The following is a 14,185-nucleotide window of genomic DNA, read 5'->3' as shown; positions in this document are numbered from 1 at the left end:
ATTACAGACACCATGCTATTACAGACACCTTGCTATTACAGACACCCTGCTATTACAGACAACATGCTATTACAGACACCCTGCTATTACAGACAACATGCTATTACAGACAACATGCTATTACAGACAACATGCTATTACAGACACCCTGCTATTACAGACAACATGCTATTACAGACATCCCGCTATACAGACACCCCGCTATTACAGACACCCTGCTATTACAGACACCCCGCTATTACAGACATCCTGCTATTACAGACACCCCGCTATTACAGACACCCTGCTATTACAGACAACATGCTATTACAGACATCCCGCTATACAGACACCCCGCTATTACAGACACCCTGCTATTACAGACACCCCGCTATTACAGACACCCTGCTATTACAGACACCCTGCTATTACAGACACCCCGCTATTACAGACACCCTGCTATTACAGACACCCTGCTATTACAGACACCTTGCTATTACAGACACCCCGCTATTACAGACATCCTGCTATTACAGACACCCTGCTATTACAGACACCCTGCTATTACAGACACCCCGCTATTACAGACACCCTGCTATTACAGACAACATGCTATTACAGACACCCTGCTATTACAGACATCCCGCTATTACAGACACCCCGCTATTACAGACACCCTGCTATTACAGACACCTTGCTATTACAGACACCCTGCTATTACAGACATCCCGCTATACAGACACCCCGCTATTACAGACACCCTGCTATTACAGACACCCCGCTATTACAGACACCCTGCTATTACAGACACCCCGCTATTACAGACACCTTGCTATTACAGACACCCCGCTATTACAGACACCCTGCTATTACAGACACCCCGCTATTACAGACATCCTGCTATTACAGACACCCTGCTATTACAGACACCCTGCTATTACAGACACCCCGCTATTACAGACACCCTGCTATTACAGACAACATGCTATTACAGACACCCTGCTATTACAGACATCCCGCTATTACAGACACCCCGCTATTACAGACACCCTGCTATTACAGACACCTTGCTATTACAGACACCCTGCTATTACAGACATCCCGCTATACAGACACCCCGCTATTACAGACACCCTGCTATTACAGACACCCCGCTATTACAGACACCCTGCTATTACAGACACCCCGCTATTACAGACACCTTGCTATTACAGACACCCCGCTATTACAGACATCCCGCTATACAGACACCCCGCTATTACAGACACCCTGCTATTACAGACACCCCGCTATTACAGACACCCTGCTATTACAGACACCCTGCTATTACAGACACCCCGCTATTACAGACACCCTGCTATTACAGACAACATGCTATTACAGACACCCTGCTATTACAGACATCCCGCTATTACAGACACCCCGCTATTACAGACACCCTGCTATTACAGACACCTTGCTATTACAGACACCCTGCTATTACAGACACCCTGCTATTACAGACATCTCGCTATTACAGACACCCTGCTATTACAGACACCCCGCTATTACAGACACCCTGCTATTACAGACACCCTGCTATTACAGACACCCTGCTATTACAGACATCCCGCTATACAGACACCCCGCTATTACAGACACCCTGCTATTACAGACACCCCGCTATTACAGACACCCTGCTATTACAGACACCCCGCTATTACAGACACCCTGCTATTACAGACACCCTGCTATTACAGACACCCTGCTATTACAGACACCCCGCTATTACAGACACCCTGCTATTACAGACATCCTGCTATTACAGACATCCTGCTATTACAGACATCCCCCTATTACAGACATCCCGCTATTACAGACATCCCGCTATTACAGACATCCCGCTATTACATACATCCCGCTATTACAGACACCTTGCTATTACAGACAACTCGCTATTACAGACATCTCGCTATTACGGACACCCTGCTATTACAGACACCCTGCTATTACAGACACCCTGCTATTACAGACACCCCGCTATTACAGACACCCTGCTATTACAGACATCCTGCTATTACAGACATCCTGCTATTACAGACATCCCCCTATTACAGACATCCCGCTATTACAGACACCCTGCTATTACAGACACCCTGCTATTACAGACACCTTGCTATTACAGACACCCCGCTATTTCAGACACCCCGCTATTACAGACACCCTACTATTACAGACATCCCGCTATTACAGACATCCCCGCTATTACAGACATCCCGCTATTACAGACATCCTGCTATTACAGACATCCTGCTATTACAGACATCCCCCTATTACAGACATCCCGCTATTACGGACACCCTACTATTACAGACACCCCGCTATTACAGACACCCCGCTATTACAGACACCCTGCTATTACAGAAACCTTGCTATTACAGACATCCTGTTATTACGGACATGTCGCTGTTACAGACACCCTGCTATTACAGACACCCTGCTATTACAGACTCACTGCCATAACGGACACCTTGCTGCTACGGGCACCTGCTATGATGGACATGTGTTAATGGCGAACGCCACATTATAAAAGACCACTCCCTTTTATGGACACCTCGCTAAAACGGACAGGTCGTTTTTACGGACAACCCTGTATGGACACCTCGTAATGCGGACACGTCACTTTAACAACCCTGGTATAGTTCTGGGGCCGGTTTCTAGAAAGCAGCTGAGCGCTAACCCAGGGATAAATATAGCCATCTTGACATTTGATTGGACAAAAAGGCGATTTATCCCTTGGTTAGAGTTAACCTGCTTTCTAGGAACCCGGCCCTGTTTAACTTGGTCGTCTTCAGGCGCGTACCCAGGATTGGCTGATGGTGGATGCGCGGTCAAAGGTATCATGAAAATAGCATAGCATTTGAAGATTCCCTATTAAGGAATGACCCACTTTTTGGCCGACAAGGAGGAGGAGGAGGGGGGGGGGGGTGGTGCGCGCGCACCCTGTGCATCCTCCTGTGTACGCGCCTGGTCTTTAATCCTGTCCGATGTTGTCATTCCTGGTCATATTTCAGGTACTGGACGTGGTGGGTCACCATTTCAGTAACAGACATTACCGAGAGCACCTGCTCCTAGCATTTGACAACGTGCAGGTCATCCAAGTGGAGGGGACTGGGGACACGTCGCGTAAACGGGGCTCAAAGAAGAGCCGCCGGGACGACTTAGCAGCGGTAAGTACCATGAACTTGATTTCTGAGTTCAGATTTGGTGACTCCGTGGATTTGACGTGATCAAATACAAAACTTAGCTATTTCCAGCGTCACGCATTTCTCATCAAACATTCTTCGTTTGATTATCTACGGGTTATTTTCCAGCCATTTGGGTGCTGTTGGTTTTGAACGGGGTTTTGGTAGGTCGGAGTAAATTCACGAACTTCTTGCAACATTTCGCATCTGCTTTTGCTCGTTTAATTACAGAGCTTGAAGTTAATAATCTGGTTTAAAGGATTTGAAATGCGGTAAATTGATCCGGATTCCCGGTCTATTTTAAGGGCGAATCCCGGTTCTCGTTTCACCCTTTCAATGCCCTGTGAGGGGTAGGGGTTGGGAGGGTTGCGTAACTAACGGGTCAGTACGCAGCTCTTACAAGCTTCAATTTGATTGGGCAAATGAACAATATCCGCACGTCGACGCAAAGAACGAGAAGAATAGAGACAAACGAACTCCTTTGTAGAGCAAAGATAATAGGAGACAAAGCAGCTGCGTACTTACTCTAACTAACTGGTCTTCCGTGCCTATGTAATCGTTGTCCATTTCCATGTGTTTCAAAACAACCGGCGGAGCGTTTACTGGCTGTAGGAGGCAAAAGGACCCTGACGACTTCCCCAAAATGACCAATATATATATTATAGTACAGTATACTTCTTTTATACTGTATACCATTTTTAACCCAGCCGAGAAACGTGCGTGCGCAATTCTACTCACGAATGGGATTAAAAGTTCCCGTAGCTGAGGATGATGACGTCAGAGCCAAGAGCAAGCCAAAGAGCACTAGCGACCAGGGCTCTAGCAGTGCCACCGAAGGCGCAGTCACGTCTGAACCGGAGAGGCCTGGGACGAGCTGTAAAACCGAGAGGCACGGTAAGAGAGATACGAGAGATACTAAACGATTACACTTAGCCTCCTCCGCAGACAACTCATAATGAAAAGGACGGAAAGAATGGGTTACCTATGGCGAATTTGCCACAGGAAGCCCAAATCCCTTTTTTTTATTTTTCTGCTCTTTGAGATGTCTGCGGAGGAGGCTAGGTTACGCTGCAAAACACTTTATTTATCGAGGGTATACATAAATAACCGGTCCTCACTACTACTACTACTACTGCCGCTGCTGCTGCTGAAATACAATAATACGAAAATATACATGAGATAAATTACAAAAATAGAGTACTATCTATTTACATGTTAGCTGAGACTAGCTACAATACCTACAGTCAACTGAAAAGACAAATACAACTAATAAGACAACAATAACATTTGACATGAACATAAAAAGATTAGTCACAAATAATAATTGGAGAAAAGGCGGGAAAATTTAAAAATTAAAGGAAGAGTCCCAGAGACAATTTAGATAGAAACGACATGTGTGACAAAATAACCCTTCCTGCGACGGCTAGACGGGTATAACCGAGAAAAGTGGTTTTGCTCTTGGCACTAAATTCCAAACACGTTTTCTACAACAACATATTTTTTATTCAATAGACCGTGAACTTTTAACTTTCATGCCATTGTTTGATGGAAAACAGCTTAAAGCCGCATTGTCACTAGTTTACTTCCGGAGGTCCGACGGAAACCTCAACCGTTAAAAGACAAAAGAATCTATTCAAATCCGAGATATTAAACAGGCCATCCGCTCTAAATTATCAATCACATCCTCAAAGAAACTTCCAATAAACACAGTGCTTTCAATATTTTGAAATAGTTTTCGCGTTTTCCGTTAAAAATCGGAGATTGTTACGTAATCAACCGGAAGTAAACTGATGATAATGCGGCTTTAAAGCTATCAGACAGAAACCCCTTTTAAAGAACGACCTGCGGTATAAATTCCGAGTGCCTTGTCTAAGTCGTCATTCCCACTAGAATGTCTAACGTTTTTCTGTACATTTTCAGAGTCCCATAGACTCCAACACCGTCATTCCCACTAGAATGTCTAACTTTTATCTGTTCGTTCTTCAGAGCGTCCCATAGACCCAAACACCGTGTCTGATCACTTGCTTGATGTGCTGTTCGAATGCCAGTCTGCGCATGTGCCGTGGAGAGCGCTGCTGGCTCACTCCATCGCTCTACGCAGACCCGTGTTAGCCGTTCTCGCTGCATGTCACGAGGTTCGTTTCCTAAGTAGTATCGCGGGTAGCGAAATCCTCTACTTTTCGTGGTGCGGCGGAGGGTGAGAGGCCTTTCTCTTTAGAGGCTATGGTGGTGTAGAAGGCTGTGGATAATAAAAGTGAAACCTTACAAAACGAGAGCTGATTGAGGCGGTCTGTATGTACAACCTGCATGAGGCCGATTTTGTCGTCAAATACCCATGATGCAACACGGGTCAAAACACATCTCGCAGCCTTGTGGGACGGTGGAGCCAGCTTGTGTGATACGGTTGTTGTTTTGGGGAATTTTACAGCAATTCAAGTGGATTTTGTTTGCCTACCCAAATGTACATCTCATTTGCATTGATTTGTTTTGCACATTAAAAGATCCGTCACAAATCGGCTTCAGAGACTTAAACTGAAGTAGCTTTATATTTCGTGAGTTATACGAAGGGCTGTGTTTTCACTTCTCTCACTCTAATTTACTATTGTATCTTTATTTGAAGGACGCGAAATCATTGGACTGCCTGTGTGTTTGGTTGCACGCGTCCCTGGACCCGAGTGTGTTGGATAGTTTTACCGAAAGTACTGAGGGTAAGAAGATAGGGGTAAAAAGTTGAAATGTCAGTACAAAACAACCCATTTGCATCGCCTTATCTGCAGTCCCTTTGATATTTAAAGGGTTTGATTTGGTAACTCAAAATAAAGCTACTTTTTGGCGGCTAGTTATTTTGTAATTTTATTTGTAACTAAGACAAAGGAAATAAAAGTTAAGGAGGTAACCAGTTGGGAGAAAGCTTGGAAGAGTATGAACAGATGAAAAGGGGACACAAATGAAAGAAAACAGTCCGTATTTGGAGATGAGCATTAAGCTACTATTCCGCGATATCATCCTATTTTTAATTTGTTAGATATTGAATGGCGACGGTGGAGTCTAGATCACTTGTCTAACATCATCATCGCCATCGTATCGCATCGTGAGAAATATGCGGCTACTCTTGCCAAGGCTGTCTACATGTTTGATCCGGTAAGTTTCCAGATAGAAAGCTCCTGTTCTTGATCCACTTTGAACTGTCGACCAGCTTGCGTTACTGTCGACCAGCTTGCGTTACTGTCGAACAGCTTGCGTTACTGTCGACTAGCTTGCGTTACTGTCGACTAGCTTGCGTTACTGTCGATCAGCTTGCGTTACTGTCGACCAGCTTGCGTTACTGTCGACCAGCTTGCGTTACTGTCGACTAACTTGCGTTACTGTCGACCAGCTTGCGTTACTGTCGACCAGCTTGCGTTACTGTCGACCAGCTTGCGTTACTGTCGACCAGCTTGCGTTACTGTCGACCAGCTTGCGTTACTGTCGACCAGCTTGCGTTACTGTCGACCAGCTTGTGTTACTGTCGACCAGCTTGCGTTACTGCCATTTTTTGGTTATGATTTCATATTAGTGACACCAACATGTAATCGCTATATTCGTGACGGTAATCATGGAACCATAACCCTTTTTTTCAATGTTCTGCGAAATCTCATCAATGATTGTGAACCGCTCAACCTTTTTCTGGCTTCCGTCATTCAAACGGAATTGCATTAGTGCTTTTTGAATGGTTAGCGACTTGTGTTAGCGAGAAGTGGTGTGAATGGAAACCATTTCAATGCTGGCCAATGAGAGCGCTTTAAGGATTTTTACTGACGGAAGCTGTTGAAGATCTTCGGCGAGAGCTCGCAGAATTATAACAACTGCTGTTAACACATACCAGGAATTTTCCAGTGAAAAACTTTCCCCATTTGTTAAATTTGCAGCGTCAGCTTTTGTTAGACATTTCGCCTACTTCAAGGCTTAGTATTTGTAATCATCCTATTGTCAGATTTTGTTACAATTTAATAGGAAAATTGCCTTTTTTCTAAACTCTCAAAATAATATCCATTCTTATTCCCAAAAAGTCATTGTAACAATGAAAAAAAAAACAATGACAATTTTTTACGAATATTGCACGTAAAATGAGTATATTGCAAAGACTTTAATCAAAGCCATGTGACCCTATACAATCATAGTCGCGCCTGTTTTACCCAGTTCGTTGGGTCTGTTACCTTTATCCAATATCTTACTATGCCTATTGTTCCTCCTACATACACGCAGTTCGTTTGGTCCTTACTACTTGATTGAACCAATATCTGTCGTTGTTTCTCCTCCTTAGAAAAGCCCTCTGCTTTACTTCGCGCGGTTCATCGAGTCCTTTGTGGTACGTTCTGACTACGAAGACTGTTTTACACAGCTCGACCTGTTCAAGAAGACTTACCTCAAGGTAAACACTCTAGCCACTACCATGTCGTGCAATGCTGTGTGTGTGGGGGGAAGGGGAGGGGGGGCAGTGACTCCCGATTTCAATTCAATTTCCATTCTTATCTCAGCAACTTGAAACGACAGACGACTGCGTTTACATAAAAAATAACTATTAAACAGTTAGTTACTGATAAACATTTAGTCACCGATAAACCTACAAGGGGAATCGAATTTAGCGATCAAGATATGGCAAAGACATTTCAATGTCAAATAGGAAGCCAACTGCAGTTTAAGCTGCATTGTCACCAGTTTACTTCCGGAGGTCCGACGGAAACCTCAACCATTAAAAGACAAAAGAATCTATTAGAATCCGAGATATTTAACAGGCCATCCGCTGTAAATTATCAAATACATCCTCAAAGAAACTTCCAATAGACACACTGCTTTCAATATTTTGAAATATTTTTCGCGTTTTCCGTTAAAAATCAACGGATATTGTTAGGTAATCGACCGGAAGTAAACTGGTGACAATGCGGCTTTAAACAAAGTAATTTTAATAGGGCCGTAGCTGGGAGTGGTACCTTGGGGGCACGTTCCCCCCCTCCCAATATTGCAAAATTATTAGGAAATGACCAGTAGGGGCGTGGCTGTGCCCCCTAAACTGTCTTGATGTTTCTGTACCGTGCCCCCCCCATATTTCGACTCCTGCTACGGCTCTGTTAAAAACCGTGCTGTTTTTCAGTTATTGTCAACGAAGACTCCCAGGTCATCCGGCGGCACGTGCGATGTCACGTGGCTGGAAGGCGTGACAAGCCAGGTTACCCAGCATATGCTACGTCAGTGTGTGACGTCATACACTCAGGCGCACTTGCTCGGACTTCTCGCCAAGACCATGTTCGGTCGAAACTTCTCCTGTTACGGTAAGTTATCTATTGGAAATATCGGGTTTTGTGTGTGAGTATGTTTGTTGAGGGGGGGGGGGGCTGTTTTTGGTGGTGGGGTGTAAAAGCATTTCTAAAAAATCCTTGGCTATATCAGAAGAGAAAGGTGAGGTGGATTTAGTAAGCAAAGAATGAAGCTATAGATGGTTATTTTTAAATGATGCAAGGAAACCAAGGAGTTTTAACTTTAACTTTAAAACTTTAAATTTCTTAAAAGAGAGACTGAATAATAAAGGGGCTGTCCAGTTTTTTGAGTGGCAATTTCAAGCCAAAATAGATACTGGCAGCGACGAAAAACAAGTTCTTTTAATGCCTAAAACCTTTTACTAAGCTCTTTCTGACAAATGAACCTTCTGGGTCATTCCTCACTACTGGATAAGTTGCTTTATGTTATTATAATTTTGCCACTATAAGCCGGAGCGCGCGTGAATTTACCACCAAAAAAGTCACGTGATTTCTAAGAGCAAGTCAACTATTGGTTCTGTTATTGTTTTCCAGTCCCGCGCTATTACACGTTAAACCAGATCTGCAAGATCACACGCGAGACCGACGTCAAGATCGACTTCTCTGCATTACTCCACGAGGACAGCAAGCCAGCAGAGAACGAGAAGTACCGAGTGCTTCAAGAGCTACTCAGACACAACCACTTCAGCCAGGCGCGGGAATACGCCAAGCTGTTGGACCTGCCTGCGGATGACGTCACCCTGAATGAGGTAATGCATGCTGCGCGTGCATCATGCTAGTGATGACTATATTGGACAAAAGATCACATAAGATGTTTGTTTTAATAGTTGTCCCTCCCATTTTTTATGTTGTTTGTAAAAAATATGAGTACAAGCTCAACCATATGCCTAATAGTCATAATATTCATTGGTAAAAAACTCTAGTCAAAGTTTATAGTTTACTGCCATTTTCGATATTGTGCGAACGATCGTCAACAATTTCAGAAATGGCTAAACCCCTTTCTGGCTTGCTTCATTCAAACTAATAACGGAAATACATTTGGCACTTTTTAATTGGTCAGCTCCTTGGAGAGAAATGGCGTGATTTGAAACCATTTCAGTGCTGGCCAATAAAAACACTTCAGCGATTTTGAATGACGGAAGCCAGAAGGCGATTTAGCCTTCTAACATTGTTAGTTCGACTCAGCGGGGATTTCGAGTTATAGAGGTTTTACTGTATCTTTCAAGGATTTCGCTGGTAGTTTATTTATGCGTCTTGTTACTTCCTTATGATTACTCTTTTTCTTTGTAGGTACTACACGAGAAGAAAAGTATCGAGAACTCCGTGCTATGGGATATAAGCCAGGGGCGACTCGCGTTCTGGCACAAGGCCAACCAGTGCTTCACTGATAACAGATGCAGCCCGCAAGTCGCCGGCGCCTTCTTTGAGGTAAACCCCAGTCGGCCTGTACCGCCCTAAAACACCCACTATTGATCGGATAATTGTAAACGTAGATATTTTGAGTCTGCCCTGAAAAAGTCTTATTAAAGAAGAAAACAATAGATATTTTCGCGCGTAGTACTTCCCTCAGTGAAGGATGTATTTTTTTTCTAGAACCAAAGAGCACAATCAGCTGGCTAGAGTCTCCTTTATCAAATATCTGTTAAATCAATACCGAAACTTTAATGACAGAGGCTAGCAGCAGAGACACGATGTGATACTAAAATAACTTGAAGAACCTGTACCACCCGAAAATTCAGTCCATGTTCGAATTATTTTTGTATTGTTTATGCTTACAACAGAGTCAGGCAGACGACCCAGACCTGTCGTACAAGGAAAAGTCTAGATTACTATCCATGGCTCTCAATTGGTACTCGAGCAAGGATGAGCCCGCGGATCAGACGGTGACAGCGGAGCTTGAGCGGCAGATCTGGCTCTGCTGCATCAAGGCAGAGATCGAGAAAACTAAGGAGGTAAGGTAAAACTAAGGAAGTAAGGTAAAACTAAGGAGGTAAGGTAAAACTAAGGAAGTAAGGTAAAACTAAGGAGGTAAGGTAAAACTAAGGAAGTAAGGTAAAACTAAGGAGGTAAGGTAAAACTAAGGAGGTAAGGTAAAACTAAGGAGGTAAGGTAAAACTAAGGAGGTAAGGTAAAACTAAGGAAGTAAGGTAAAACTAAGGAGGTAAGGTAAAACTAAGGAGGTAAGGTAAAACTAAAGGTATAAGGTAAAACTAAGGAGGTAAGGTAAAACTAAGGAGGTTAGGTAAAACTAAGGAGGTAAGGTAAAACTAAGGAGGTAAGGTAAAACTAAGGAAATAAGGTAAAACTAAGGAGGTAAGGTAAAACTAAGGAAGTAAGGTAAAACTAAGGAAGTAAGGTAAAACTAAGGAGGTAAGGTAAAACTAAGGAGGTAAGGTAAAACTAAGGAGGTAAGGTAAAACTAAGGAAGTAAGGTAAAACTAAGGAGGTAAGGTAAAACTAAAGGTATAAGGTAAAACTAAGGAGGTAAGGTAAAACTAAGGAGGTAAGGTAAAACTAAGGAGGTTAGGTAAAACTAAGGAGGTAAGGTAAAACTAAGGAGGTAAGGTAAAACTAAGGAAATAAGGTAAAACTAAGGAGGTAAGGTAAAACTAAGGAAGTAAGGTAAAACTAAGGAAGTAAGGTAAAACTAAGGAGGTAAGGTAAAACTAAGGAGGTAAGGTAAAACTAAGGAGGTAAGGTAAAACTAAGGAGGTTAGGTAAAACTAAGGAAGTAAGGTAAAACTAAGGAAGTAAGGTAAAACTAAGGAGGTAAGGTAAAACTAAGGAGGTAATACAACGGATCAGAGAAACACGTTTGTATGTTTGTACTAACTTTCACCAGCTATACTGGTGCGGAAGGCACAACAGAGCTAGGCTCCACATCATGTGTTGTTAGTAGGCCAGAGGGTTTATTCCGTCCCCAGTTGTTCTTTTACGTCTCTTCTGTTCAGATTAGTATAGTGCAGCTTGAAGAGACGGGTTAGTGTCCTCATCCGAGAAGACTGGAAACACAGGAGAATAACTTCAACTCACTTGTAACACAAATTCGAATCAAGTCAGAAACTCAGAAAAAAAAATCCAAAGTTTGAGCCGTTGAGAGACCGACGCGCTAACACACTAGGCCACCCGTGCTTCCAAAACTATCCATTTTGTAATTCACTCTTTCACTATGCTAATGTAGAGGCGGTAGTCCCCGAAAATCTCTGACTTTAGCGCCTTATAACTATTTATTTAAATAGCTGGTATCTACATTTGCGACTGTGAATTCCTCGTCTTCTCGGATAACTCCATACTTTTTGTAATCCACTCTTTTTGTTAAGCGCTGATGTAGAGGCGGTAGTCACCAAAAATCTCTGACTTAGTTCGACACCTCTCAACTTTGCGCTTTTGCTACATTGGCGCATTGCACTGATTTGTAGATATAAATGCACTACATTACCAAGGAAGGATGAAAGTTCATATATTCTGAATTTTTTTGAACGTGGTCTCTCCATGGTATGACGTCACCCTACCTAATATAATACCATTAATCCTCCCTACAGATCGCAAGTTTCAATGAAATAAATCCATTGAAACGATATGAATGAGGTTTTCAATGACTCCTCAATTTACACAGCATGCTAATTAAGCATCAAAGTATTCGGTCAGCGATTTAGAAAAAATTTGTACGTGGGGATTGGATATGAGACGCATTTTTATTGTTGCAGCGCCGAATGAAGTGGTAGCTCTCTAAGATGGCGAGACAACATCAACGATATAAGAAAGAAATCTCGCTATCTAAAAAAACTTTCGATCGGTAAATCAAGTAAAGTACTAGACAAGTCGATTGTCGAATTTACCTCCCTGGACGAAGTTGTGGTGGTCTACACCACAATGTTTTAGCATGTATTAGCGCCGGACATGGCAGCCAATTTGAAAGTCGCGATGTTTTTCATCGCTTTTATCGCTGGGTCTTGGATGGGGAACCTCAATGCCCCTCATTACTATAATATAAGAGGCTACTCAGCGTATTCGAGAGTAACCGTGAGGAATTTGCTGCCTTGGAGGCTAAGATTTGCCAAGTTTTCATTCAGGCCGATTAGCATATGGCACAAGCGTTGACATATTTCTCTTCTTCATCCGTTCCCGCCAGATTTGACAACTTCAATGGACGTCGAATGGAACCCGGGACCAGACAACTTAGATCACTGTCCAGTTCGCCGGAAATATAGACGATGCAGGGCCGGGGAAACGGTCAAGGAAAGACTAAACAGCAAAGTTTACAAGATTCCTGTTGTTATTTCAAATTGGTCACGCAATGGCTGTCACGAAAGGAAAACGACACGAACGCAAACTCTCTCGTTGATTAAACCTTTCTCAGGACCCACTGCTCCTAGAATAGTCCCAAAGTGCATGGTTCTTAATGCCAGATCTCTTGCCAAGCCTGATGCAGCCCCGGCTCTTTATGCTGAGCTGAGCTCAAATAAGATCGACATTTGCTTCGTCTCTGAATAAAAAGATTCTATCGCATTTGATCTGCCCTGATGGTTATGTGATGGTGAGGAAGGACCGAGCGGATCTCAGAGCTGGTGGAGGGGTTGCAATCATCTGCCGAAATGATTGGAAGATCAAAGTGCTCAATGTAGCTGCTAGTTTCGAATCTGAGACTGTTTGGTGCATAATAACGACACCAAACTCGGAATTTTATGCGGCTAGTATATACCACCCTCCAAACCCAGTCTATGATGCAGCTGAATTACTTGACTTCATGTCTGATACGTGTGACCAGATTTTACTGGAGAACCCTAATGCTAAGATTATCATAGCTGGTGATATAAATCAGTTGAACATTAGTGAGTTTACGCGTCAACATGCATTACACCAAATGGTCAAGGTCCCCACCAGGGGAGAACGTATTCTGGATGTCTTTCTCACTAATTATCCCTTCCTATGGAAACATGGCTCAGTGAACAAAGGTCTTGTAAGATCCGACCATCTTGTAGTCACTGTACCGCCATTGTCCCCTGTTAAACCCAGCAGAAAATATGTCAGCCTCAGGGACACACGTGACCATAGGAAGGTTGCTATGGACTCGAAATTAGAGATCTCAAAGCTGAAGTGGGCTGAAGATTTCAACTTTGAGAATCCTGAGGAATTCGTACGAACTTTGAATGACAGATTGTGGAATTTGTTTGATCAAAGTTTCCCCTGTATCAAGGTCAAAATGTCATTTAGGGACCCACCCTATATGTCGCCCTTGGTCAAACATCTCTGCAACATCAGGAACAAGACTTCATGGTTCCGCAGCGAGGCTGGGAACACCACACGCCAAGAAAGGATTAATATATTAATCCGCATGAACCAGGTGATGTCTGTTCAGAATGTAAGCAAGGAACACTCTAGGGGCTCCAAGGGGCGGTGCGACGTAGCGAATAGGATTACGCGAAGGAAATCGCAGGGGACTCCTGTTAGTATGGTGTTACAGCCTGATGAAATTAACACCTATTTCCAGGCCATTAACACGGATGATGCATATAGAGCTCCGGCGCTAGTGCCGATACCTGAGGGTTGCAAAGTCCCTTCTATCGACGAGCACGCAGTAACAAATCTCTTAATTCATCAAAAGAGAACTGCTTCTGGGCCTGATGAGTTCCCATATTGGCTCTGGCGGGATTATGGCCATCACCTGGCACCTGTCATTACCAAAAT

General features: G+C 43.3%; 1 protein-coding gene across 1 annotated transcript in view; it reads left to right on the top strand.

Moving 5' to 3' along the window:
* The window catches only part of LOC5517657 (spatacsin), a 54,769-nt gene that overhangs the window by 28,046 nt on the left and 12,538 nt on the right, over nucleotides 1–14,185 (top strand). The window contains exons 28-37 of the mRNA XM_048727544.1: nucleotides 3,033–3,188; nucleotides 3,911–4,097; nucleotides 5,190–5,338; nucleotides 5,824–5,911; nucleotides 6,229–6,344; nucleotides 7,507–7,614; nucleotides 8,335–8,512; nucleotides 9,032–9,246; nucleotides 9,788–9,925; nucleotides 10,279–10,449. Coding sequence (XP_048583501.1) covers nucleotides 3,033–3,188; nucleotides 3,911–4,097; nucleotides 5,190–5,338; nucleotides 5,824–5,911; nucleotides 6,229–6,344; nucleotides 7,507–7,614; nucleotides 8,335–8,512; nucleotides 9,032–9,246; nucleotides 9,788–9,925; nucleotides 10,279–10,449 — 1,506 coding nt within the window. The remainder of the gene's footprint in view (nucleotides 1–3,032; nucleotides 3,189–3,910; nucleotides 4,098–5,189; nucleotides 5,339–5,823; nucleotides 5,912–6,228; nucleotides 6,345–7,506; nucleotides 7,615–8,334; nucleotides 8,513–9,031; nucleotides 9,247–9,787; nucleotides 9,926–10,278; nucleotides 10,450–14,185) is intronic.

Source organism: Nematostella vectensis, chromosome 5 (assembly GCF_932526225.1).
Source record: "Nematostella vectensis chromosome 5, jaNemVect1.1, whole genome shotgun sequence".
NCBI classification, from domain to species: Eukaryota; Metazoa; Cnidaria; class Anthozoa; order Actiniaria; family Edwardsiidae; genus Nematostella; species Nematostella vectensis.
Note: the sequence above shows the minus strand (reverse complement) of the source record. Positions and strands in the feature narration are given on the sequence as shown.